This window comes from Schistocerca piceifrons, chromosome 8 (assembly GCF_021461385.2).
Source record: "Schistocerca piceifrons isolate TAMUIC-IGC-003096 chromosome 8, iqSchPice1.1, whole genome shotgun sequence".
In the NCBI taxonomy this organism is placed as follows: domain Eukaryota; kingdom Metazoa; phylum Arthropoda; class Insecta; order Orthoptera; family Acrididae; genus Schistocerca; species Schistocerca piceifrons.
In genome coordinates, this window is record NC_060145.1 from 79,474,655 (window position 1) to 79,499,208 (window position 24,554).

Consider the following 24,554-nt stretch of genomic DNA (forward strand, 5'->3'; position numbering starts at 1 on the left):
GTTTCAAATCGGTGTCCGTATTTTGTACATTTACTCCACAGAAATGAATTGTGCAAGTAAAAACTGAGAGTTCATTTCAACAATACGTAACTAAAATACTTGGTGTTCCACACTAATGATATTCTGTTCGCAAGCATTAGCAAAGCTTCAACTGACAACCAACATTCATCCTTACAACTTTTATGTTTGTTCTTTGATGGCTTCGTTTGATTTATTTGCAGTGAGTTCTCTTTTCTCTGCTATTACTACTGTTTTCGTTAGTAAACAGAGTTTTTTTCCCCGTGGCTAACCCTATTTGGAAAATTATTGAAGTATGAGGAACAATTACTGCTCCCAATATGGTAACCTGAGAGGCTTTCAGATTTATGAATTTTAGTCCTGATAAGCATTTCACTAAAATTTTAGGCTTATTTGGCGTTGTTTAATACCTGTACCCCATCGACTTCTCAATATCGGAACCGGTCGTCAGCCACCCTCTTAGAATACATTATAGCGTCTGATTTGTATGGACGCGAGTCGAGGGTAGCAAAGAAAAGTGAAAGAATAATTACAAATACAAAGTGTCTTGCTGTACTTCTAATATTGTAACCTCGATGTTTTTTGTAATTTCTTTGAATGATGTAGGTGATGTAGTGGTAACAGCAATGTACCGATATAAAAGATGTTAGATAATGAACTTGAGCTTTATGTGAATTTTTGGTTTAATAAATTAATTCAAATGTGGATCGTTACTGAAAACAAAGTATTAAAGAAATGGAGTTAAAATATTTAAAAATATTATCAAGCCTTTGGATTTTTTGAGTAAGATACATGAATGAAAATGTAGACAGTTTGAGACATTAGTACCATTAGAATTCTGCTGTATGTATGTGACAATTTCTCCGTTTCCTGTGAGTTAAATACTTGAGTGACGTCTTAAGTGAAATTTCGGTTTATCATGGCACTTTCCTCGCCTGTATCCGCTTTTGGAATGCCTGATAATATTTTTACTCAAAAATTATTATCCATAACTGTTTTGCAATAAATTTATCAAGATACTTGGAAAATATTATGATGTATTTATTTATTAAAACTGTACATTGAGTTTAGTAATATAAACTAAAATTCAATACTAAGATATTTATGTACAAATCGACAGTACAAAAAGTAAAAAAAGAAGTTTAAAATAAAATTACTGTACAAAGACTCAAGGGACATGGAACTCAGGTTTCCAGATCGATATTGAGCAATAATTGTGCGGCAACTTAGTGTAATACCTGCAGTCCTATAGCCGCTGCGGCAAGAATTCAGAACGCAGAGTACGTGCAATGGCGTTTAGGAATGCTAGATGAAACTTGCTTTACACTTTATACAATAAATTAACAAAGTTGGTAAAACTGAACTACATCGTTCCACTAAATTAACAATCGAGGAGTTTTCGTCATGTGTTTAAGCTATACAAACAATCATAGTTAATTATTTACATGGTAACAATCTCTTTGTCACGTCAACAGTACGGAGTCTGTTTCATAGTTTGTAACAGATTTCGGTTAAGCGTATGTAAAATGTACAAAAATAAGCTTCAGATCTAACAGTAGATGGTAACACATGTTCAAGGTTACAACCAGAGATGCTGTCGGAAATGAAACAATGAATCTGATAAGCGTTGCGCGTTTGAATCTGTTCCTCCTTAGAAAGCGAGTTTCATCGGAGTGGTACTTAAAAGAGTAGTTAATGTAGTTCTCATAGAACCCAAGTCATACACGAACTGAAGAATCGAATAAATTACTGAAAACTGAATTGAGACTTAGTAATTGATATCTTTAAAATTAAATGCTTTTCACCGTTTTGCAGGAAGCAAAATGGTGAAACGAAGCATAATATGGAGGAATAAATTCAGCTAAATTTCCTTAATATGGCAACAGAAATGGTTCTTAAACATTCAATTTCTGTAAAAATTAAAGTACATCAACGTTCATCTCTAACAGTCACTTTGTAACTATTATCATCCGTTTATTGTGGCTGTCAACAAATTTATGCCAAGTATCGTTACGTTTGGTTGTCCTGCGGTTACATAGCTCTGATCTGATATAGTTGAAAGTTGTATAATGCAAGTAGAATAACTGTCTTCAATGTACGGTCATCTGAATTTTTCGTATATCTATATCGGTATTATGTAGATGTTAGGTTTCCACGCTACCTTGCGACTTCGCTACTTATAATTGGACGTCCCCACTGGATACAGCTGAGGTATCCTCCCCATTCGAAATTTTTTTCCGTCAGGTATAGAGCATGGGAAGTGTCATACGCGGCTACTTACAGCTGAACTACGACTCAGGATCTTATCTTAAATGACATTAATTGCTCGTGCTGAAGAAATTCGGCAACTGGATTCCAGGGTATACTAGTACGCTTTGATGAGCGACAAACTTACGAGAAGTTTACCACTAACTAAAGTAAGGACAGGTTGTCTGCTAAACTGATATACTACATAAAATGATACGTCGATATAATAAACACCAGAACAGCAGACTAAAGAGTTTTGTTTCCGTAATGTTGAGTCTGGCAAGGAGGTAATGCGCACAACACCACTGCCCGTTGGGTTGACTGACCATCAAACTTGGCAGACACGTTTGCAGCTGGATGTTTTTACCACCTAACAGAATGTTTAAGAAAACCGAAAAAAACTTCAAGTGTTGCAGCAAAAGTGTTTGACTTTTGTCATATTCTCGTTTGATAGTCATATGTATTTCAGGTACAGTCTAGTTCAGATTTCTTATTGGTAGGATTGCATTCGTTTCGAATGTCGCAGGAGGAGTCTAAGGTTTGGGGAGAAATTATCCACGTACACTGCAAATCACTGGCTGAAAAAGGGTCCATTTAGCAGACAGTTTCTGTAAATACAGCACTTCAAAAACAGTCGAAGAAGATCTCGTGGGTGTCGTTGCGAGTCGGTCGTCGATACCAGAATCCACAGCGCTGGCAGCCAGGGAGGTGCCATTACCGGCAGCTTGCAGCACTGTACTCTGCGTTTAGTTGCCTACACAATAGGCCACACGGTCGCAAATGAGTGGTTACAGTCAAGTCGCGTACCACCACACGTTTGTAGAGCACGCCTAGTCTAGCCAGTTCCTATGACGGTTCAGTCCAGATGGCCTGTGAGGTTCTCGCTGTGGTCTACGCCGACCAGAGGCTGAGTTGGCGGCGGCCGTAGTGAGCCGTCAGCTGTCAGCCGTGCGAGCGTCGCTTCTGCAGCCGCAGAGCCAGTGAGGGCGGCAGCAGAAACTCGCTGGGCGAAGCGCCGCCCCCGCCGCCCTCCACATCGCCGCCCACGCCGGCGCCCAACGCGATGTCCCCTGGAGCCGCCGGTAGTCGGTCCTTGGCAAACGCTGCAACACAGGCACAGCCCACCACAAGCCGTATTAAAACAGGTAGTACACTACTGATCAAATGGCTCTGAGCACTATGAGACTTAAATTGTGAGGTCATCAGTCCCATAGAACTTAGAACTACTTAAACCTAACTAACCTAAGGACATCACACACATCCATGCCCGAGGCAGGATTCGAACCTGCGACCGTAGCGGTCGCGCGGTTCCAGACTGTAGCGCCTAGAACCGCTCGGCCACTCCGGCCGGCCTCTACTGTTCTAAAGTATTGCGCGCCTTTGATTGCAATGATGTTCTTTCGTTAATTACACATCCTCAAGTAGAAATGTATATGTATGTATTTATTTTTTACTTTTATTGGGGGGGGGGTTGGGGATTGGAGTTGCCTTGCGACAATGCCTAGCAACATTGTGGTTTGATTGCAATGGTGTTCTTTCGTTAATTGCACATCCTCATGTAGAAATATATATATTTCTGTATTTATTGATTTACTTTTCTTGGCGGGGTGGGGGGTGAGGGGTGGGGACGGGGTTGCCATGTGACAATGCCTAGCAACAATGTGGTTTCAGGAAGAGGTACTGGCGGAATTAAAGTTGTGAAGACGCGTCGTGAGTCGAGCTTTGGCAGCTCAGATGGTTGCTGGCAAGGTAGCTCTGCGTGTTCGGTCAGAGGGTTACGTGCCCTCTGTAATAAAAAAAAAAAACTGAGTCAATCGATCGACAACGAATTTCAATGGATGCCTTACGACGTCCGCCCCGAGCAGATGCAATGAACAAACGCGAACAAAATGAGATTTGAAGAAAAAAAAAAGATGGTAGAGCACTTGTTCGCGAAAGGCAAAGGTCCCGAATTCGAGCCTCGGTCCGGCTCACACTTTTAATCTTCCAGAAAAGTTTCATGTGATTTTATATTACCGATTATTGCCTCAGAAAGCGCTTTGTGTTAGCTGAAGTTTGGCGGTCGCTGGCCCTGTTCTGAAACTATTGTTGTATTTTTTTAAAATTTTGTTCCTACTGTGAGTGTGTGCATTTACCGTCATGGTGAAAACTCATGAATTAACCTCAACCAAGAAAAAGTACAACGAGGTTTTACGCAATAAAGGCCTAAACTGCACTGAAACTGCGATGATATTAAACTGTTCGAGGTCAGCTATGAGTCGAAATCTGCAGACTCTGACGGCCAAGGAGATACGGGAAATTTACTACGAAGCAGGCGCCCACGCATTGCTTTGCCATGGGAGGACAGAATACAGCGTCGACTAAGCCGGAAAAACAGTTCTACTTCAGTTGAACTGGCACAAGCAGGGCAAGAACAACGGGTTCTAGCACATCAGTTGTTAGGAAAAGAAGCTGTGCAGCGGGAATAAAAGCTAGAGTTGCCAAGAAGAACTTATTTTGAACTGCGGCAATGAAGAAATAGCGGCCGGAGTGGGCCAGACTGCACGTGAACTGGACATAAGATCAGTGGAGAATTGTGGTATTTTCAAATGAAAGCCGAGTTTCTGGGATTAGTCACAGACCACAGCTCGTCAGGTGTGAACCCAATGAAATAATGGATTCTGACTGCCTTGTGCGAACCATGGAACATGCACGGTCTGAATGGTGTGGGGAGCAATGATGTACCACGCTTGGAAGCCCGTACAGGGCTATTACAAATGATTGAAGCGATTTCATAAATTCACTGTAGCTCCATTCATTGACATATGGTCACAACACACTACAGATCCGTAGAAAAACTCATAAAGTTTTGTTCGGCTGAAGCCGCACTTCAGGTTTCTGCCGCCAGAGCGCTCGAGAGAGCAGTGAGACAAAATGGCGACAGGAGCCGAGAAAGCGTATGTCGTGCTTGAAATGCACTCACATCAGTCAGTCATAACAGTGCAACGACACTTCAGGACGAAGTTAAACAAAGATCCATCAACTGCTAACTCCATTCGGCGATGATATGAGCAGTTTAAAGCTTCTGGATGCCTCTGTAAGGGGAAATCAACGGGTCGGCTTGCAGTGAGAGAAGAAACGGTTGAACGCGTGCGGGCAAGTTTCACGCGTAGCCCGCGGAAGTCGACGAATAAAGCAAGCAGGGAGCTAAACGTACCACAGCCGACGATTTGGAAAATCTTACGGAAAAGGCTAAAGCAGAAGCCTTACCGTTTACAATTGCTACAAGCCCTGACACCCGATGACAAAGTCAAACGCTTTGAATTTTCGGCGCGGTTGCAACAGCTCATGGAAGAGGATGCGTTCAGTGCGAAACTTGTTTTCAGTGATGAAGCAACATTTTTTCTTAATGGTGAAGTGAACAGACACAATGTGCGAATCTGGGCGGTAGAGAATCCTCACGCATTCGTGCAGCAAATTCGCAATTCACCAAAAGTTAACGTGTTTTGTGCAATCTCACGGTTTAAAGTTTACGGCCCCTTTTTCTTCTGCGAAAAAAACGTTACACGACACGTGTATCTGGACATGCTGGAAAATTGGCTCATGCCACAACTGGAGACCGACAGCGCCGACTTCATCTTTCAACAGGATGGTGCCCCACCGCACTTCCATCATGATGTTCGGCATTTCTTAAACAGGAGATTGGAAAACCGATGGATCGGTCGTGGTGGAGATCATGATCAGCAATTCATGTCATGCCCTCCACGCTCTCCCGACTTAACCCCATGCGATTTCTTTCTGTAGGGTTATGTGAAATATTCAGTGTTTAAACCTCCTCTACCAAGAAACGTGCCAGAACTGCGAGCTCGCATCAACGATGCTTTCGAACTCATTGATGGGGACATGCTGCGCCGAGTGTGGGAGGAACTTGATTATCGGCTTGATGTCTGCCGAATCACTAAAGGGGCACATATCGAACATTTGTGAATGCCTAAAAAAACTTTTTGAGTTTTTGTATGTGTGTGCAAAGCATTGTGAAAATATCTCAAATAATAAAGTTATTGTAGAGCTGTGAAATCGCTTCAATCATTTGTAATAACCCTGTACTTTGTTCAAGGAACAATGAACTGTGATCAATATGAAGCTATGATTCGGCGCCTTCTGATGTTCACTACACGTGGTCCTTCCCCAGATACGCAGTGCATTTTCCAATGGAATCTGGCTCCATGCCACACACTAATAAAGGGGAGGTTTTGATTATTTCATATTTGTAATATTATTTCCAAGGCTACTCCTGTTGTCTCTCGTCCAAATCTATCACTTCAGATTCGTTCTGTCATGACTGGATTGGATATCAGAGAATTTCCGTGGCCGCGAAATTCGACAGACCTTAAACCAACGGGTAATTTGTAGCGACTGGTTGGGCAAGAGGTTTAGAAGAAGAAAACTGCAACAAAACAGGGGCCATAGGAAGTGGTTGTGAAAGTATGGTACCACGAAACTCAGAGCAGTACTGTTACAAAATTGATGTGCTCCACGCCTGACAGAGTGAAGACTGTTGTAAGCCCAAGGGATTCCTACAAAATATTGAGATTATTTAAAGTATGACTAGTGAATAATGCACTTGTCGTGCCCAGTATTTTACTCTATGATCAAATTAAATGGAAATTTCATCAAAATATAATTTCGATGACGCCCGCAACACGGCACGCCATTGTACAGACATGTGCGTACTATTCACGTATTTCCTTGTACAGATATGTACGTATTGTTCACATATTTCCTTGAATTAAAATATTACAAACAATCTTGTCCTTCATTCTAACGTTCCTTCTCACTTGTAGACTGTCTTTCGTTAGTAAATATTTGGCATTTCATAGACCAATTGGTTTTTATAACTTCTGTACCAGAATTCTCAAAATTCTGTAGGGAATTGCAACAATGAACAGTAGCGTAGGTGGTATCCGAAAGGCAAAACTACGTTTATAGCATTTATAGATTCAGAGCTACCGGACTAGCCATACACCGTACGGCAACCATATTTGTCACACATGGTTTGATAGAAAAATTTACACAAAAATTCACACAAAATTTACACAAAAGCAGAGAATAACTTGGCACAAGATCACTGAAGTTTCGTAGCCTGTGCTAATACATAACTAAACGCTAATGTAAACAAACTTTTAAACTTACTTTCGAAAGTTCTAATTAACTACCTAAACTCTGTGTAGCAGACACGAATTAATTTAACTTTGAACCGCTAGGTCTAGTCAAAATGTGTGTGTGTGAAATCCTAAGGGACCAAACTGCTGAGGTCATCGGCCCCTAGACTTACACACTATTGAAACTAACTTAAAGTAACTTATGCTAAGAATAACACACACGCCCATGCCCGACTCGAACCTCCGGCGGGAGGGGCAGCGCAATCCGTGACAATGCGCCTCAAACCGCGCGGCCACACCGGGCGGTTCTAGTAAAATATACACTCGCTCGAAATTTTCGCCTAAAATGCGAACAAAACTAACGACTATCGGTGTTTACGAAATACATTCTTTTCGATCTAAATACGCTCAGAAAGGCGAAACCTTCAATAGATAGCCTATTGAAGAAGTAAATGCACTAGTGTAAAATGTAATATTAACTAAATTCGCTCTTATTTCAATATTAATCACTTAACTTAGCAAGAGCTTCGTGGACGTGCCTTTGCCAAAGATATTAGAATAACGTTATTGTTATAGTTTTCATCTAACAACCTCTTGTGAAATAAGGAAAATCATTAATTCTCTGAAAAATAAATGTTCTGTTGGAGTAGATGACATCTGCAACAAGATATTAAAACAATGTGGAGTAATTGCACATTCTGAGTCACATCTGTAATGCAACACTAACTCACGGTATTTTCCCAGACAGGTTCAAATATGCCATTTTCAGACCTATCTACAAAAAACTGGACTACACAGATGTCAATAATTACCGACCAGTATCACTGCTCACAGCATTTTCAAAAATTGTCGCGAATGTAATGTACTCAAGAGTGGTTAGCCATCTTAGCAGTAATGAGATACTTAGTAAATCACAACACGGATTTCAAAAATGCTGTTCCGCTGAGACAGCAATACACTACTTCACTGCCCACATAATAGTCTTTAAATAGTAAAATGTCGCCAATAGGAATTTTCTGTGACTTATCCAAAACGTATGAGTGTGTGAACCATGACATTATGTTACAATTCTATGGTAGAAATGGAACAGCATATGAGTGGTTTAAGTCACACCTACAGAACAGGAAGCAAAATGTTTCTTTACATGGTTGAAGTGATTTAAGGAAGTTTCCCACTTCACCTAACTGGAGTGAAATTGCATTAGGTGTTCCACATGGTTCGATCATGGGTTCCCTTCGGTTCTTGATATAAGTGAATGACCTACCTTTTTATCTGAAACAAGAAGCTAAACTGACGCTGTTTGCTGATAAAAGAAGCATCATTATTAATTCAGTAAAAGAAATTCCAATACAAAATGATACAAATAATGTCTTTGGAAAAGTTATTAATTGGTTTTCTACGAATTGGCTTCCTCTGCACTTTGAAAAAGCACAGTACAACCAATTTTTTACTGCAAGGAGTACAGTTGCTTCAATAAAATAACACATCAACAGAAGTTATTAGCCAGGGTAGAGCATAGTAAGTTTTTGGGTGTACATATAGATAAGAATCATAATTGGAAAATTCATATTTTGGATCTCCTAAAGCGAATAAGTTCAACAACTTTTGCAATCAGAATAGCTGCTGATTTTGAGGATATTGAAATTAACAAGATAACGTACTTTGCAAACTTTCACTCTCTGACATCATACGACATAATATTTTGGGGTAACTCAGCAGTTAGGCAAAAAGAATTCACTGCTGTGGTTAGAATCATGTGTGGGGCTCTTAGTCGCACATTTTGTAGGCATCTCTTTAAAAGATTAGGAATTCTTACAACAGCCTCACAGTACATTTACTCAGTATTGAAATTTCTTCCCGACAACATAAACAGTTTAAAAACAACAGTGACATTCATGATTATAATACTACAGGAAAGAAAGACTTACACTATCCCCTACTTAACCTATCTTTGGTACACAAAGGGGGAAAATAAGCTGCTGTAAAACTTTTCGTTAAGTTACCTAATGAAAGAAAATGTCTGACAGACAGCAGTAACAAAAAAAATAAATTGAAATCATATCTCCTTGACAATTCCTTCTATACCACAGATGAGTTCTTGAACAGGAATAAATTTTAAGCCTTTTCAAAAATAAAAATAAATCTGCGCTGGTCGTGTGATTGGGCCGTACATCCTTCCTCCCCACACAACGGGTGCCAGGTTCTTGATATTCTTGCAACAAGTGCTGACGGAGTTTTTGGAAGATGTGCCATTGGACACTGGCCACGAATTGTGTTTCCAGCATAATGGAGCGGCAGTACGTTCTGTAGTTCACGTCGGAAACCATCTGGACGTAGTCTACGGGGACAGGTGGATCGTTCGAGGTGGACCACATTCTTAGCCACCAAGATCCCCATATTTAATAACTTATTCTTCTGGGGCCGCTGCCTGCGCGGATCATGGCTGCGGCAGAAGTGATTAACCATACACCACGCATGTTGTACAGAGTTTGTGCGAACCTACCGCGAAGAGACACTGAGTGCACCGAACATGGTGGTCGTGATATCGAACAACTGTTGTATTTTCACAGCGACATCTGTGCGTCTGGTTTTTCTTGTAACATGGAAACGAGCCGTTTCTGGATTTGGGTTCCTTTGTAAAAATTGATCTAGTGAGCCCCTCTACAACCTCTAAATACGTTTAACATGACTTGTGGAATACCCTCTATTTGACAGAATGAGATTTTCACTCTGCAGCGGGGTGTGCGCTGATATGAAACTTCCTGGCAGATTAAAACTGTGTGCCGGACCGAGACTCGAACTCGGGAATAGAATTTGAAACAAGAACAGTTGCTAGCATGAGTTTCTTAGAAGTAGATACGTTAGGGGTTGCGAAGCAACTCAAATCACTTGATACGGGCTAGTCTTCAGGTACAGATTGTATACCTATTAGGTTCCTTTCAGATTACGCTGATACAATAGCTCGCTACTTAGCAATCATATACAACCGCTCGCTCACCGGTAGATCTGTACCTACAGATCAAAAATTGCGCAGGTCGCACCAGTGTTTAAGAAGGGTAGTGGGAGTAATCCATCGACCTACATACCTATATCATTGACATCCGTTTGCAGTAGGGTTTTGGAGCATATACTGTATTCAAACATTATGAATCACCTCGAAGGGAACGATCTATTGATACGTAATCAGCATGGTTTCAGAAAACATCGTTCATGTGCAACGCAGCTAGCTCTTTATTCGCACGAAGTAATGGCCGCTATCGACAGGGGATCTCAAGTTGATTCCGTATTTCTACATTTCCGGAAAGCTTTTGACACCGTTCCTCACAAGCAACTTCTAATCAAGCTACGGGCCTATGGGGTATCGTCTCAGTTGTGCAACTGGATTCGTAATTTCCTGTCAGGAATGTCGCAGTGCGTAGTAATAGACGGCAAATGATCGAGTAAAACTGAAGTGATATCAGGTGTTCCCCAGGGAAGCGTCCTGGGACCTCTGCTGTTCCTGATCTATATAAATGACCTGGGTGACAATCTGAGCAGTTCTCTTAGACTGTTCGCAGATGATGCTGTAATTTACCGTCTAGTAAGGTCATCCGAAGACCAGTATCAGTTGCAAAGCGATTTAGAAAAGATTGCTGTATGGTGTGGCAGGTGGCAGTTGACGCTAAATAACGAAAAGTGTGAGGTGATCCACTTCAGTTCCAAAAGAGATCCGTTGGAATTCGATTACTTGATAAATAGTACAATTCTCAAGGCTGTCAATTCAACTAAGTACCTGGATGTTAAAATTACGAACAACTTCAGTTGGAAAGACCGCATAGATAATATTGAAGGCGAGCCAAAGGTTACGTTTCATTGGCAGGACACTTAGAAGATGCAACAAGTCTACTAAAGAGTCAGCTTACACTACACTCGTTCGTCCTCTGTTAGAATATTGCTGCTCGGTGTGGGATCCTTACCAGGTGGGATTGACGGAGGACATCGAAAGGGTGCAAAAAAGGGCAGCTCGTTTTGTATTATCACGTAATAGGGGAGAGAGTGTGGCAGATATGATACGCGAGTTGGGATGGAAGTCATTAAAGCAAAGACGTTTTTCGTCGCGGCGAGATCTATTTACGAAATTTCAGTCACCAACTTTCTCTTCCGAATGCGAAAATATTTTGTTGAGCCCAACCTACATAGGTAGGAATGATCATCAAAATAAAATAAGAGAAATCAGAGCTCGAACAGAAAGGTTTAGGTGTTCGTTTTTCCCGCGCGCTGTTCGGGGGTGGAATGGTAGAGAGATAGTATGATTGTGGTTCGATGAACCCTCTGCCAAGCACTTAAATGTGCATTGCAGAGTAATCATGTAGATGTAGATGTAGATGTAGATGCCTTTCATTTCGAATCTCGGTCCGGCACACAGTTTTAATCTGCCAGGAAGTTTCGCCCTGTATTTGACATTTCTCACCTGATGGCATGACCATGTGTGTTGACGGTACCATTCTAATTTCTGGTTTCCTACACACAAGTGTCTTCTGTGGACGCTAATTACTTATTTCTTGACGGTGCCCTTTTAACAGAATAAAAAGGCAGGTTGTTTACACTTTTGTACGCAATCCAGCGCTGTTTTCGTGGACGCCGGTGGCCCACGGTGACGTGTAGACTGGTCCGGGGCGCTACGTGGTAGGACGGAAGGTACTCACCCAGGTAGTAGTAGGGCTTGGCCGAGTGGAAGTTTCCGGGCGCGGGCCGCTTGTCCACGGGCAGCTTGCGGTCGGTGAGCACGTTGACCGGCGGCAGCGGCGCCCCCTCCAGCGTCCGCGACAGCTGCTGGCTGCTCAGCAGCGCGTTCGCTGCAGTGGGGGAGACACACAGTGGTCACTACAAAAGTCTGACAGCAGCTGCACGACAGCTTCTCGTACGAGATTGTCGATATCTGTTAAATAATTTGGACAAGCATATTTGTGCCATCAGTTGTACAATTTTATGTTTGTTCTCTACCGGTTTCGATTGTTCCAATTATCTTCAAGGATAAAAATTTTTTACATCAGTGGGTCTACCACATAGAGCCATACTAATGTAGAACATATACAGGGTGTTACAAAAAGGTGTGGCCAAACTTTCACGAAACATTCCTCAGACACAAATAAAGAAAAGATGTTATGTGGACATGTGTCCGGAAACGCTTAATTTCCATGTTAGAGCTCATTTTAGTTTCGTCAGTATGTACTGTGCTTCCTCGATTCACCGCCAGTTGAAGGAAGGTAATGTTGACTTCGGTGCTTGTGTTGACATGCGACTCATTGCTCTACAGTACTAGCTTCAAGCACATCAGTACGTAGCATCAACAGGTTAGTGTTCATCACGAACGTGGTTTTGCAGTTAGTGCAATGTTTACAAATGCGGAGTTGGCAGATGTCCATTTGATGTATGGATTAGCACGGGGCAATAGCCGTGGCGCGGTACGTTTGTGTCGAGACAGATTTCCAGAACGAAGGTGTCCCGACAGGAAGACGTTCGAAGCAATTGAACGGCGTCTTAGGGAGCACGGAACATTCCAGCCTATGACTCGCGACTGGGGAAGACCTAGAACGACGAGGACACCTGCAACGGACGAGGCAATTCTTCGTGCAGTTGACGATAACCCTAATGTCAGCGTCAGAGAAGTTGCTGTCGTACAAGGTTAGGTTGACCACGTCACTGTGTGGAGAGTGCTACGGGAGAACCAGTTGTTTCCGTACCATGTACAGCGTGTGCAGGCACTATCAGCAGCTGATTGGCCTCCACAGGTACACTTCTGCGAATGGTTCGTCTAACAATGTGTCAATCCTCATTTCAGTGCAAATGTTCTCTTTACGGATGAGGCTTCATTCCAACGTGATCAAATTGTAAATTTTCACACTCAACATATGTGGGCTGACGAGAATCCGCACGCAATTGTGCAATCACGTCATCAACACAGATTTTCTGTGAACGTTTGGGCAGGCATTGTTGGTGATGTCTTGATTGGGCCCCATGATCTTCCACGTACGCTAAATGGAGCACGTTATCACGATTTCATACGGGATACTCTACCTGTGCTGCTAGAACATGTGCCTTTACAAGTACGACACAACATGTGGGTCATGCACGATGGAGCTCATGCACATTTCAGTCGAAGTGTTCGTACGCTTCTCAACAACAGATTCGGTGACCGATGGATTGGTAGAGGTGGACCAATTCCATGGCCTCCACGCTCTCCTGACATCAACCCTCCTGACTTTCATTTATGGGGGCATTTGAAAGCTCTTGTCTACGCAACCCCGGTACCAAATGTAGAGACTCTTCGTGCTCGTATTGTGGACGGCTGTGATACAACACGCCATTCTCCAGGGCTGCATCAGCGCATCAGGGATTCCATGCGACGGAGGGTGGATGCATGTATCCTCGCTAACGGAGGACATTTTGCACATTTCCTGTAACAAAGTGTTTGAAGTCACGCTGGTACGTTCTGTTGCTGTGTGTTTCCATTCCATGATTAATGTGATTTGAAGAGAAGTAATAAAATGAGCAAGCATTTCCGGACACATGTCCACACAACATATTTTCTTTCTTTGTGTGTGAGGAATGTTTCCTGAAAGTTTGGCCTTACCTTTTTGTAACACCCTGTATAACTTTCGTAATGATCTGTGCCCTAGCACACTCACAGTACTGCGCATGTAGTGTTTGTAGGGACTGTATTAAGACAGACCGTTATGAAAATTGTATACGTTCTACATTTGAATGACTCCGATATGGTAGATCTATTGATCGACTTTTTTTTCTGCTTGAAGATGGCTGTAACAATCGAAACCGATCGAGAATAAACATAAAATTGTACAGCTTACGTTGTAGGGAGCACATTGTGCTCATGTGGGAGCGATCTAGATGCTTGTAAAACAATAAACTGGTAGCCAAGATCGCAGGAATTCGTTTTATTCAATGATTACAGGTTTCGGAGGAACTAAAGCCTGCCGCGCGGTTCAAAAAAATGGCTCTCAGCACTATGCGACTTAACTTCTGAGGTCATCAGTCGCCTAGAACTTAGAACTAATTAAACCTAACTAACCTAAGGACATCACACACATCCATTCCCGAGGCAGGATTCGAACCTGCGACCGCAGCGGTCGCTCGGCTCCAGACTGTAGCGCCCAGAACCGCACGGCCACTCCGGCCGGCCTTGCCGCGCGGGATTAGCCGAGTGGTCTGGGGCGCTGCAGTCATGGATTGTGCGGCTGATCCCGGCGGAGGTTAGTGTCCTCCCTCTGGCATGGATGTGTGTGTTTGTCCTTAGGTTAATTTAGGTTAAGTAGTGTGTAAGCTTAGGGACTGATGACCTTAGCAGTTATGTTCCATAAAATTTCATACACAACTAAAGCCACCATTATCGGATCTTATGATACATACAGGTTACAACATCAAGGCAAGCAATGGTGATATTAATAGTTGCCTGCGTGTTATAGCCAACTATTAATGTCACCATTGTTTGCCTTGATGTTGTAACCTGTATGTGTTAATAGATCCGATGATGGTGGCTTTAGTTTCTGCGAAACCGGTAATCGTGCAATAAAAAGAACACCTGCGATCTTGGCTACCAGTTTATTGTTTTGTACAGCTTATGGTATGAATATAATTTTTTCAAAAGTTTTGCAAGACTTCAAAAGGTCAACTTTCTGGAGTATGAGACCTTAATTTAGAATGTAAAATTTGCCTTGCTCGCGCATTTAAAAAATGATGACCTTTTTCGAATGTTGAAGCAACCATCTCCAGAGTATTAAAATTCCGTTAGGGTGATTAACTTAAAGTGAGGTACACGTCACATGTTCTACAAACAGGTACTGTGCCTTTTAATGACGCTGTAGCGATATTTTGAAGGTCTAACGGTGATTGCTTGTGGAATCTAAACAGGTCATTTTATAAACGGGCGTTCAAGGCAAATAAATCTTACAGTAGCTCAACAAAGTGGATAACATGAAAACATGACACCTCATGTAGCTACATTTTACTACCGTGTAGCTACTAAATACAGAATTTATGGGGCTATGGTGTCACTACTATCTGTGTAATATCTTTACCTCCTCGTAGTTGACGGGAGACATACACTTTCTGATCAAAATTATCTGGACAGCGATTAGTGTACATTGATATAGATTACGGGCACCCCCTTCACCCTTACGACGGCTTCACCTCTGCTGGCGCCACTTGCAAAGAAGTGTCTGAATGTCTGTGGAGGAATGACAACCAATTATTCCTCAAGACCCGAAACGAAAGAAGGTAGTGACGCTAAATTCTGCAGCGAGGTCGACATCATAACTCATCCAAAAGGTGTTCCATTTAGTTCAGATCGGACCTCAGGGCGGGCCAGTCCATTTATGGAATGTTATTGTCCACAACCCATTGCCCAATGGACGCTATTTTATAACAAGGTGCATTGTCATGTTGATACTAACAATCACTGTCTCCGAACAGCTCCTCTTCTGTACGCAGAACACAAGGCTGTAGAATGTGTTTATATCCTTCCACCCCCAACGTGTCCTTAAGGGAAATAAGGGCATCACATGTTAACCACGGAAAACACCGTCGTGCCGTAACACCACCACCTCAGTACTGTTGGCACTACACACGATGGTAGGTAATATTCTCTAGACATTAGCCCAACCGAGACTCTTCCATGGGACTGCCACGGAGTCCAATGTCATTTAGCACTCCAAATATCACTGCTTACAAGCCATCCTCTGTCTAGCAGCGTCATCCTTTACACCACCTCAAGCGTTGCCCAGAGTTCACTACAGGACTCTGTGCCTTCTGAGGAACTGCTAGAGCACTGCAGCCATTTTTTTTCAGCTCACTACGCTCAGTCTTTGTCCTAGCAGGACTTCTGGTAGCAATTTATAATTGACAACTGATTCCTGACGATTACTTCGTGCGATTTTCTTACAACCACCCTCCGTAATATTCATGACTCGCCATTTCTCATTACATGTGCTCTTGCTGAACCTTCACGTTTCTGCTTCACAATCACATCACCAACAGTCGACTTGGGCAACTTTAGGAGGATTGAAATGACAGTGATATATGTGTCACACAGGTGACATCTAATGACTAGTTCACGATCGAAGTCAGTGACCCCTCGTAGCCAATCCATCTTGCTCTTACCGATTCTCTACCGTTTTTTTTTAAATTTATTTACTTACTTTTTTATGTTGCAGGTCCATCTTTCATGACATCTGGTGGTCAGTTCCACATTACATAGGGGTATACCGACAGTGTTAATCAGATTTTCTATATACAACTAAAGAAATTAGCAATTCCCGGCGTTAGTACGGATGTCCCTTATAAATGTCTAGCCCTGTCGTCTAACAAAAAGTTTTTGGAAATTGGAGGAAAATGCTTCTGGACCGTGGAATCGATAAGTAGGTGGCTGTGAGCGATCAAGTTGGGAGGCGTGTGATTATAGTTGTCACAGTCAACTTTTTCACGAAAATCAAATCAAATCACCTTCTCCGCTCCAAGAATACATAATGTGACTAATTGTGTCGCCTTGTACAGTACATCATAGACATTGTTTTGACGTATTTCGACACTTCTCACTAATTGAGTTGAATTTCACGTCGTTTGCAGTTAGTGGGGTCCATATTCCCCAGTGAATTTCAAATAATGGGAAAAAAATTTTAAATGTTTGTGGCACATATCAGTCGACTTCAATTTCTATTTTTAAAATCCGTATAGTTCACGTTTATTATTGTCATATGCATAAATGTATTTCTGTAGTGATGTGCAGTACTTCTTCTATATTTGTCATCCTAACAAAATCCTTTAACAAACAAAAATTCAACGTATAAATATAGAAGGAACAGAACGTTCACACTTGTGACTTACGTGTTTTTGGTCGTCAGTTTGAGATGCAACTGTCAGTCGACAGCGTGCCATTTAACGTGCTTGATTTTGGGCGGCGAGTCCGGACTTGGGTCGATTTCGGCGATAGAATTTGGCTCACCGGTAAATTTTTACGAGGGAAACTCAGAACTTAGTTTTCCAACAGTTTCGACACAGTTGTTAGCGGACGGTAGAGAATTCTACTAGTGCCACTGGGGACTCAGATTTTATGCGTGTTTCTTATGATTTACTCAGTTAGGGGAGGTTGGTTGTAAGCTCATGAGTTTCGCAAATCTCATGTACGCTTTACACCTACATTTATTGCACTTCAGTCTATAAAGCTATCCATTTTCAAAGCACTATGAATTGATTGAATAAACCTGATTAGATGCAAACTCGTAGTTCCTACTTCTTTAACCCTCTTCTCAGACAACATAATGCAGAATACTTGACCGCAGGATCAGAGCAGTTGCATTTAGTGGTGTGAATTTATCTTCTGTGCCTTATATCGGGTGGCTATAATTAACCTTTTCCTATTTAACACGTTATGACACGGAAATTAATTACCATACAAGCACCAAACTTGCTAGCATTAATGTTCAGAGTATGGGGTGCATGATTTCCATGCGTCACAGCGCCACCGTCTAGTTCCAACTATGGCCACCAGATGCCGCGATCAGTCATCGTGATTCATAGTCTCACACTCCTGACCAGCCGCAGTGCACTTGTTGACGTGCCAGGGCGTTATTGCTGAAGCTCTATTATCAAAACGACAGTAATGCTGCAGCTGCACCTCGAGAATATCGCTGGCTGAAGGTCCTCTTTCTCCACCTGCTGTGCGGAGCATGATGAAGAATTCGAATCAGCTGGAGAACTGGGCGTCGCTCCGGGAAGAGGCCGACGATCGGCTGCATCACAGGTGGTTGATGAACTCTCTGTTGCTGTGCCAGACAACGCTGCGCGCAGTTCCCGATACACAGGCAGTGCGCGTGCTGTGTCACGACAGTTGAACATCCAGTGGTTCACTGTACGAAAGGTGCTTCGAACCATTCTCAAATGTTATCAGTACAAGATCCATATCGTACATTACATTTCACAACAGGACGCAAAACGACGTGTTGACATCACTCTCCACTTCCTCGAAAGGACAGAAATTGATGGGTACTGGCCCTGGATCATCCTATGGACAGATGAAGAGCATTTTCCTCTGATGGGTGAGGTGAACACACAGAATTTCCGAATGTGTGGATCTTCACCTCCAGCCACTGTGCACGAGGTTCCGCTGTCTGGTGAACGTGTCACGGTATGGCGCGGCTTCACAGCTATGTTCATCATTGGTCCATTCTTTTTTGAACGGTGCTCAAGGACCAAAGACGTGCAGTGTGACTGGCCAGGATTACTGCGGTATGCTTCGCCAGCATATCGTACCCACCTGTAGGAGAGAGACGAATTGAACTCAACGGTTTTCATGCAAGATGGGGCCCCACAGCAGATCGCTCGTGAAGTTCACCTGCTTCTCCGAAACACATTTCAAAACAATCTAATTATCAGCTGATCGTTTCCAAATGCTTGGTCTGCACGATCACTAGATCTTAGTTCCTGTGATTTCTTGTTGTGGGGCTACCTGAAGGACAGGGTTTTCCAGAGGAACATTCATATCTGAAGGGCAGCATATCAACAGAGTAGTCAGCATACCTACGGACATGCTTCGTTCTGCTATGCAGAATACAATCCTGTGCTTTCATACTGTTCTGGACACTGATGGGCGCCGTATTGAGCCCTTTTTGTAGAAGCAATGGTACCGGTATGTTACAGAATGATGTACCGTAGCAGAACATTAAAAGTGTTTCAGTTGAACTGATGCCGTATTATTTCTCTTCTCCAAGTCTCTGACATTAATGCTACCAAATTCGGTACTCGTACGGTAATTAGTTTCCGTACCATACACGTTAGAAAGTTGGTGAAATAATGACATAAAGTTAAGTTTAAATTTCATGTAGTAAGCATGTTAAATGGATCACAAAACCGATATATGGAACAGCAGATAAATTCACAGCACGTAAATTCACACAACCGTATTAGAATGTCACAGTTTCATATTACTGAATGGGTCACAACGCGTCAAGTAAGTAGCTTTTAAATTTCAATTTTCAACGTTTTAAAATTTCATAATTACTTGTATTACATTTAATGACTGAGTACTTTCGGAATGCTTGAAAACGACCACGTATCGAAATTGCAATCTCAGTAGATCACGTTTCAACAGCCTAACGTGGAATGACTTCATTTTAAAATGTTACATACGTATTATTAACATTACTAATCCATATATTTATAAATTGCTGTACTGAAATTTGTAACGTATTTGCAAAGAAAGTGCTGTAGTCATTGGAATCATGCGTGTAATATCATGAGAGTGCGTATTAGAGAGCTCCGATAGATTTGAGTGGAGACGGAGTGGAAGAATGATTGGCAAAATGTATGCGCAGATTACATCTGTAAATATGTTAAGTAGTTTCATTTTGAATATTGTTACACTCTCAGTCATTTTGTAGCACAATTTTTTACAACTGACCAATAAAATTTGATGGAAACATAAAAGTGTAGGAGGGCCAGAGCTTGTTGATCAAATAACCGGCAGAGTAAAGTGGTGTTTATTTAAATTTTATTCAGAGCTCGCTATATATATACATATCTTCGTTTAAAAATGGCATACATCGACTGCATATCATGCGCAAGTATTAATCGTTAGCTAGCACTGAATCAGAACGTTTTATGCAACCATGAGCGGCAACAGTGTCGAGTGGGTTGCTAGTCCTACAGGGGCACACGGTAACCCCCAAAGGAAAATTCGGAGTACAACATTCACCAACTAATTCTACTTCGGTAGGACGTATTCAGAACAGAAAAACGTGAATTATTAAAACTAGACCACACCACAAACTAAATGCTGGAATATTGCCCGTAATGCTCTGACGAAACGGAAGTAATTCCATCATAAGCAAAACACAGGGAGAGTAGGGAAGAAGATAATAGAATTCTTCAGATGTAGAGACTGAGAAAAAGACTTAGTTCAGCCAACGGCACTTCCGTCTGCTTTGAAGCCTTCGTCTACCTCCGCCTACCTTGCACTAGTCGTTGTATCTCTTCATATCTACTTCATCCCTGATCATCGGTAATTTTCTTTAGATCCACCAGTCGTTCTAAGTACTAGTCTGTAATACGCAAAATTAACTATGTCGAGATATGGTTGCAGATATGCAACTAAAGTAACCCTGCTTCCGATGAGGGTTTCACCTTGACGTTTTTCCTGGCCTATTCATTTTATTAAGTCTTCATTTGCAACTCATATGCGTACTTACTTGTAGCGAATCTCAAGAGCATTATTTCATCTTCTGATATCCATGCTGCACGTTAATATAACGCAGTACTCAACGAATGGAAAATGTATTAGCGCAAGAAATAGTCGTTGCGACAAAGAAAAACCATGTGGTTTAAACTGAAAAGAATCTCTTATAATTTGACTTAATGATATTTGGGTCAATGCACGCTGTCCAGATTGAACACACTTATTTTGAAAGGATTGTAAAACATCCATCTAGAGCTGTCATAATTTCATCATTAAGCAACAAAATGGTTTGTAGTGAATAATTTCTGTAGAATGTGAACTCCTAGAAGGTGCAGAGGGAGAGAAATATGTGAAGAGATCCAGTCCTGTTCTTTTATAGTATTAGCGATAAACCACTGGACACAACAGCAGTCTTAAAACACATAGAAGAGCGACAGGAAGTGAAATAACCAAACTGACAGATTCTACGGAAAGCAGATAAAACATGCCAAATACTGCGATAAAATTGAAGAAACTTGAAGAATTGTAATTCATCCACGAAAGAAACAACTTGCAAGAGAACTGGTTGGCAGATTCTTCATGGATATCAGAAAGATACAATCGCCATCGCCGAATTGTTCTTCAACAGAGGGAAGCAAAAAGATGCTTAAAACATCTATGTATGCCTGTGCTGTGATACTGCCACGTAGAACAACAAGGGGTGCAAGTCTCCTCCACGAAAACACGACCACACCATAACATCACCGCCTCCGAATTTTACTGTTGGCACTATACACGCTGGCAGATGACGTTCACTGGGTATACGCCATACCCACACCCTGCCATCGGATCGCCATATTGTGTACCGTGATTCGTCAATCCACACAACGTTTTTCCACTGTTCAGTCATCCAATGTTTACGCTCCTTACATCAAGCGAGGCATCATTTGGTATTTACTGGTGTGATGTGTGGCTTATCAGTAGCCGCTCGACCATGAAATCCAAGATTTCTTACCTCCCGCCTAACTGTCATAATACTTTCAGTGGATCCTGATGCAGTTTGGAATACCTGTGTGATGGTCTGGATAGATGTCTGCCTATTACACATAAGACCCTCTTCTACTGTCAGCGGTCTCTGTCAGCCAACAGACGAAGTCGACCTGTACATTTTTGTGCTGTAAGTGTCCCTCCAGGTTTCCACGTCATTATCACATCGGAAACAGTGGACCTAGGGATGTTTAGGAGGGTGGAAATCTCGCGTACACACATATGACACAGGTGACACCCAGTCACCTGACCACGTTCGAAGTCCGTGAGTTCCGCGGAGCGAAACCAGTCTGCGCTCTCACGATGTGTAATGACTACAGAGGTCGGTGATATCGAGTAAATGGCAGCAGGTGGCAGCACAATGCACTTAATATGAAAACGTATGTCTTTGGGGGTGTCCGGATACTTTTGATCACATAGTGTAGCATTTAGCAGAGCTTTATCTCAGCTGTACTGCAGTTCTACCAGACGTTAGTAACTGTTTCACCTTCCCAAATGCTGTCTTTACCATAGGTATTCTCCTCCTTGTTTCTTCTGTACAACTTCCGTTCCATCTCATTAAACGTCCCAGATACAGAAAATATTTTACTTTTTCTACTTTTCCCCATCTAGGATATATTAACTGCAGCTTCCTTCTTGCTTACTGTCATCACTTTTGTCTTTCTTCTATTCATCTTCACTCCTTACTCCTTACCTATTCTTGCAATACTCTTTTACATCATCTGCAGATCCCCTTCTGATTCCGTCAGTATTGCTTGATCATCGGCATGTTTTATAGCCTTTGTCCTTTCTCCTCTAATTGCAATGCCTCTTGCATTCCCTATAACCTACCTATCTACCCATATGTTGAATAACTTGCCCACTTGAGATGCTCATCTCTCGCGCCTCCTCTTTCCGTACTCAGTCCACGATTCCCGGTTAGGGCAGCGTTCCAGCCGCAGCCGCTTGTGTTGCGGTGTTAACTGCAGCCTTCGCTTGGGAAGGCAATTTTGTAGTCCAGCTGCTGCTAGCCGTGATGACGCAGAGTGTTGCAGGGAATCTGTTACTTGTTTTCGGATGCCAGGCGCAAATGTGAAGCATGTGTCTGATGCACAATAAGGCGATCCACCCTTGTGGTGGTCAGACGTCGTCAAGCGGAACTTTGGCGATAATTATGCCTGTCCTCATGTTCCCATGCAGCCTAACATCGCGACATTGTCACCGCCGAAAGCCCCACAAACTTGTATACTGGACGATTCGACCAGATGGAGCTCGGCAATGAGGCCGCTTTCATAAGCCGTCAGAGACTGATAACGCTGTCTCTGACGAGTGCGCCGTATCTCCGTGTCCCCGTCACAGTGATCACTCAACACATGACGCTCAGCAGGCCCCTTACATACTCTGCCAAGTCTTGGAACAAAACTAAACAAGAACAACACTAATGCACTCTGGTGGGAGGTGCACCTGTCAAAGAGCGTTGCATCTGCAATCATTTACAAAACCGCCGGTGATGCGTATGTGAACGAAGTTTAGTCGATCCGACCATGTCTTCTGAGTGCTTTAATTGTTTTGCTACGCAGTGTATTCCTCATATTTGGAGCATTGGTGTTTAGCTCTTGAAATCGGTTTAAAAGGAAAAATTGGACAGGTGTGAGCAGGACTCGTGCACTGAGTGGTCCGTACAAACTTAATCATGTAGATAGACAGTCCAGCCATTCTGTGAATCGAGGATTTCAACAATTTTCGCCTGTTATCGACATTGATATTGGAAAGATATATACGCCCCAGAGATTCCAAGAATTTAGAGAAAGTTTTGATTTCAATTTGGAAGTAGGATAAGAAATGTCAAAAGAAAAACTTTTTTCCGTACGATATCGTGACAGATTAACAATTTCTTACTTGCTCTGCAAAACCTTCCTTCTCGGCAAATTTTATGATCCTAGACCAACGTGAAGCGCCCTATAGTTTTTGATGAGTGAATTTTGCGAGTATCAAAACATTTGACATAAATAATTGTGTCTTTTGATTGCATTGACTTACAAGCTAATGTTTTCTTATAACGCCAAGGGTGTACATACCTTAGCACGTGACATAAATTTCAACTTGATGCATCTACCGGTCCATGAGAAAAAGAGATCTTAACAAACGGACAGACAGATAGTCTGATAACAAACGACAACACTATTTTTTTCGTGTGACGTAATTATAGATTCACGACTTTCGGATTTTTTCCTTTGGTTGTAAAGTGAGACCTTGCTTCTTGGCATATATGAGTAGGTTAGAAGCATAACTCACATGCTCCAAAAACATAAATTTTCACGAATGACTAAAAACGTGTTTTACATGCGTCGTGCGCATGTCCCATATATTGACATCAGTATGTGCAAGAACAATGGCTATAAATCATTATGTATAGTTCAGATTATGTTTGCTTATTGAGAAATTACAGTTATTTAAGATTATATTATGGATCATGTGAGTTTTGTTAATGAGCTATGGAACATGTAAGTTTTGACAATCCCCATTTTGGATATCGTGAGTTTTGGTACTGAGCTGTTTGGACGATGTTGGTTTCGCGGGAACTATCGTGTTGCTACTTGATATGCAGATCATGAAAGATTTTGGTATCGCTCATAGAAAGCGAACAGCAATTAAATGCCCCACCATCGGAAACTGGGGCAGCACCTATAATGATAGAACAAACTACACTGTGAGGTTCTGTTTATTTTCCAAAAATGGACTTCAAATATTGAATTTGCGATTCCTCACTGTTAAGTTCCAAAGAAAAAGTCCTATACATTCTTACGAGGAGGAACAAATCAAGCCAATAACAAGAATCAGTTTGATTTGAAAACAATGAAGGAAACAGGATATTCTAACCTCATTCGTCTCGCTTCCTGACATTTCCACATTTCTGG

The 24,554-nt window shown here is 42.1% G+C and overlaps 1 protein-coding gene across 1 annotated transcript in view; it reads right to left on the reverse strand.

The window, feature by feature from the left end:
- Positions 1-1,089: 1,089 nt before the first annotated feature.
- LOC124712085 overlaps positions 1,090-24,554 on the reverse strand; it is a 535,621-nt gene continuing 512,156 nt past the window's right edge. Inside the window, exons 5-6 of the mRNA XM_047242382.1 lie at positions 12,092-12,241; positions 1,090-3,368 (exon numbers count right to left, since the gene is read on the reverse strand). Of these exons, the coding sequence (XP_047098338.1) occupies positions 3,208-3,368; positions 12,092-12,241 (311 nt within the window). The 3' untranslated portion in view covers positions 1,090-3,207. The remainder of the gene's footprint in view (positions 3,369-12,091; positions 12,242-24,554) is intronic.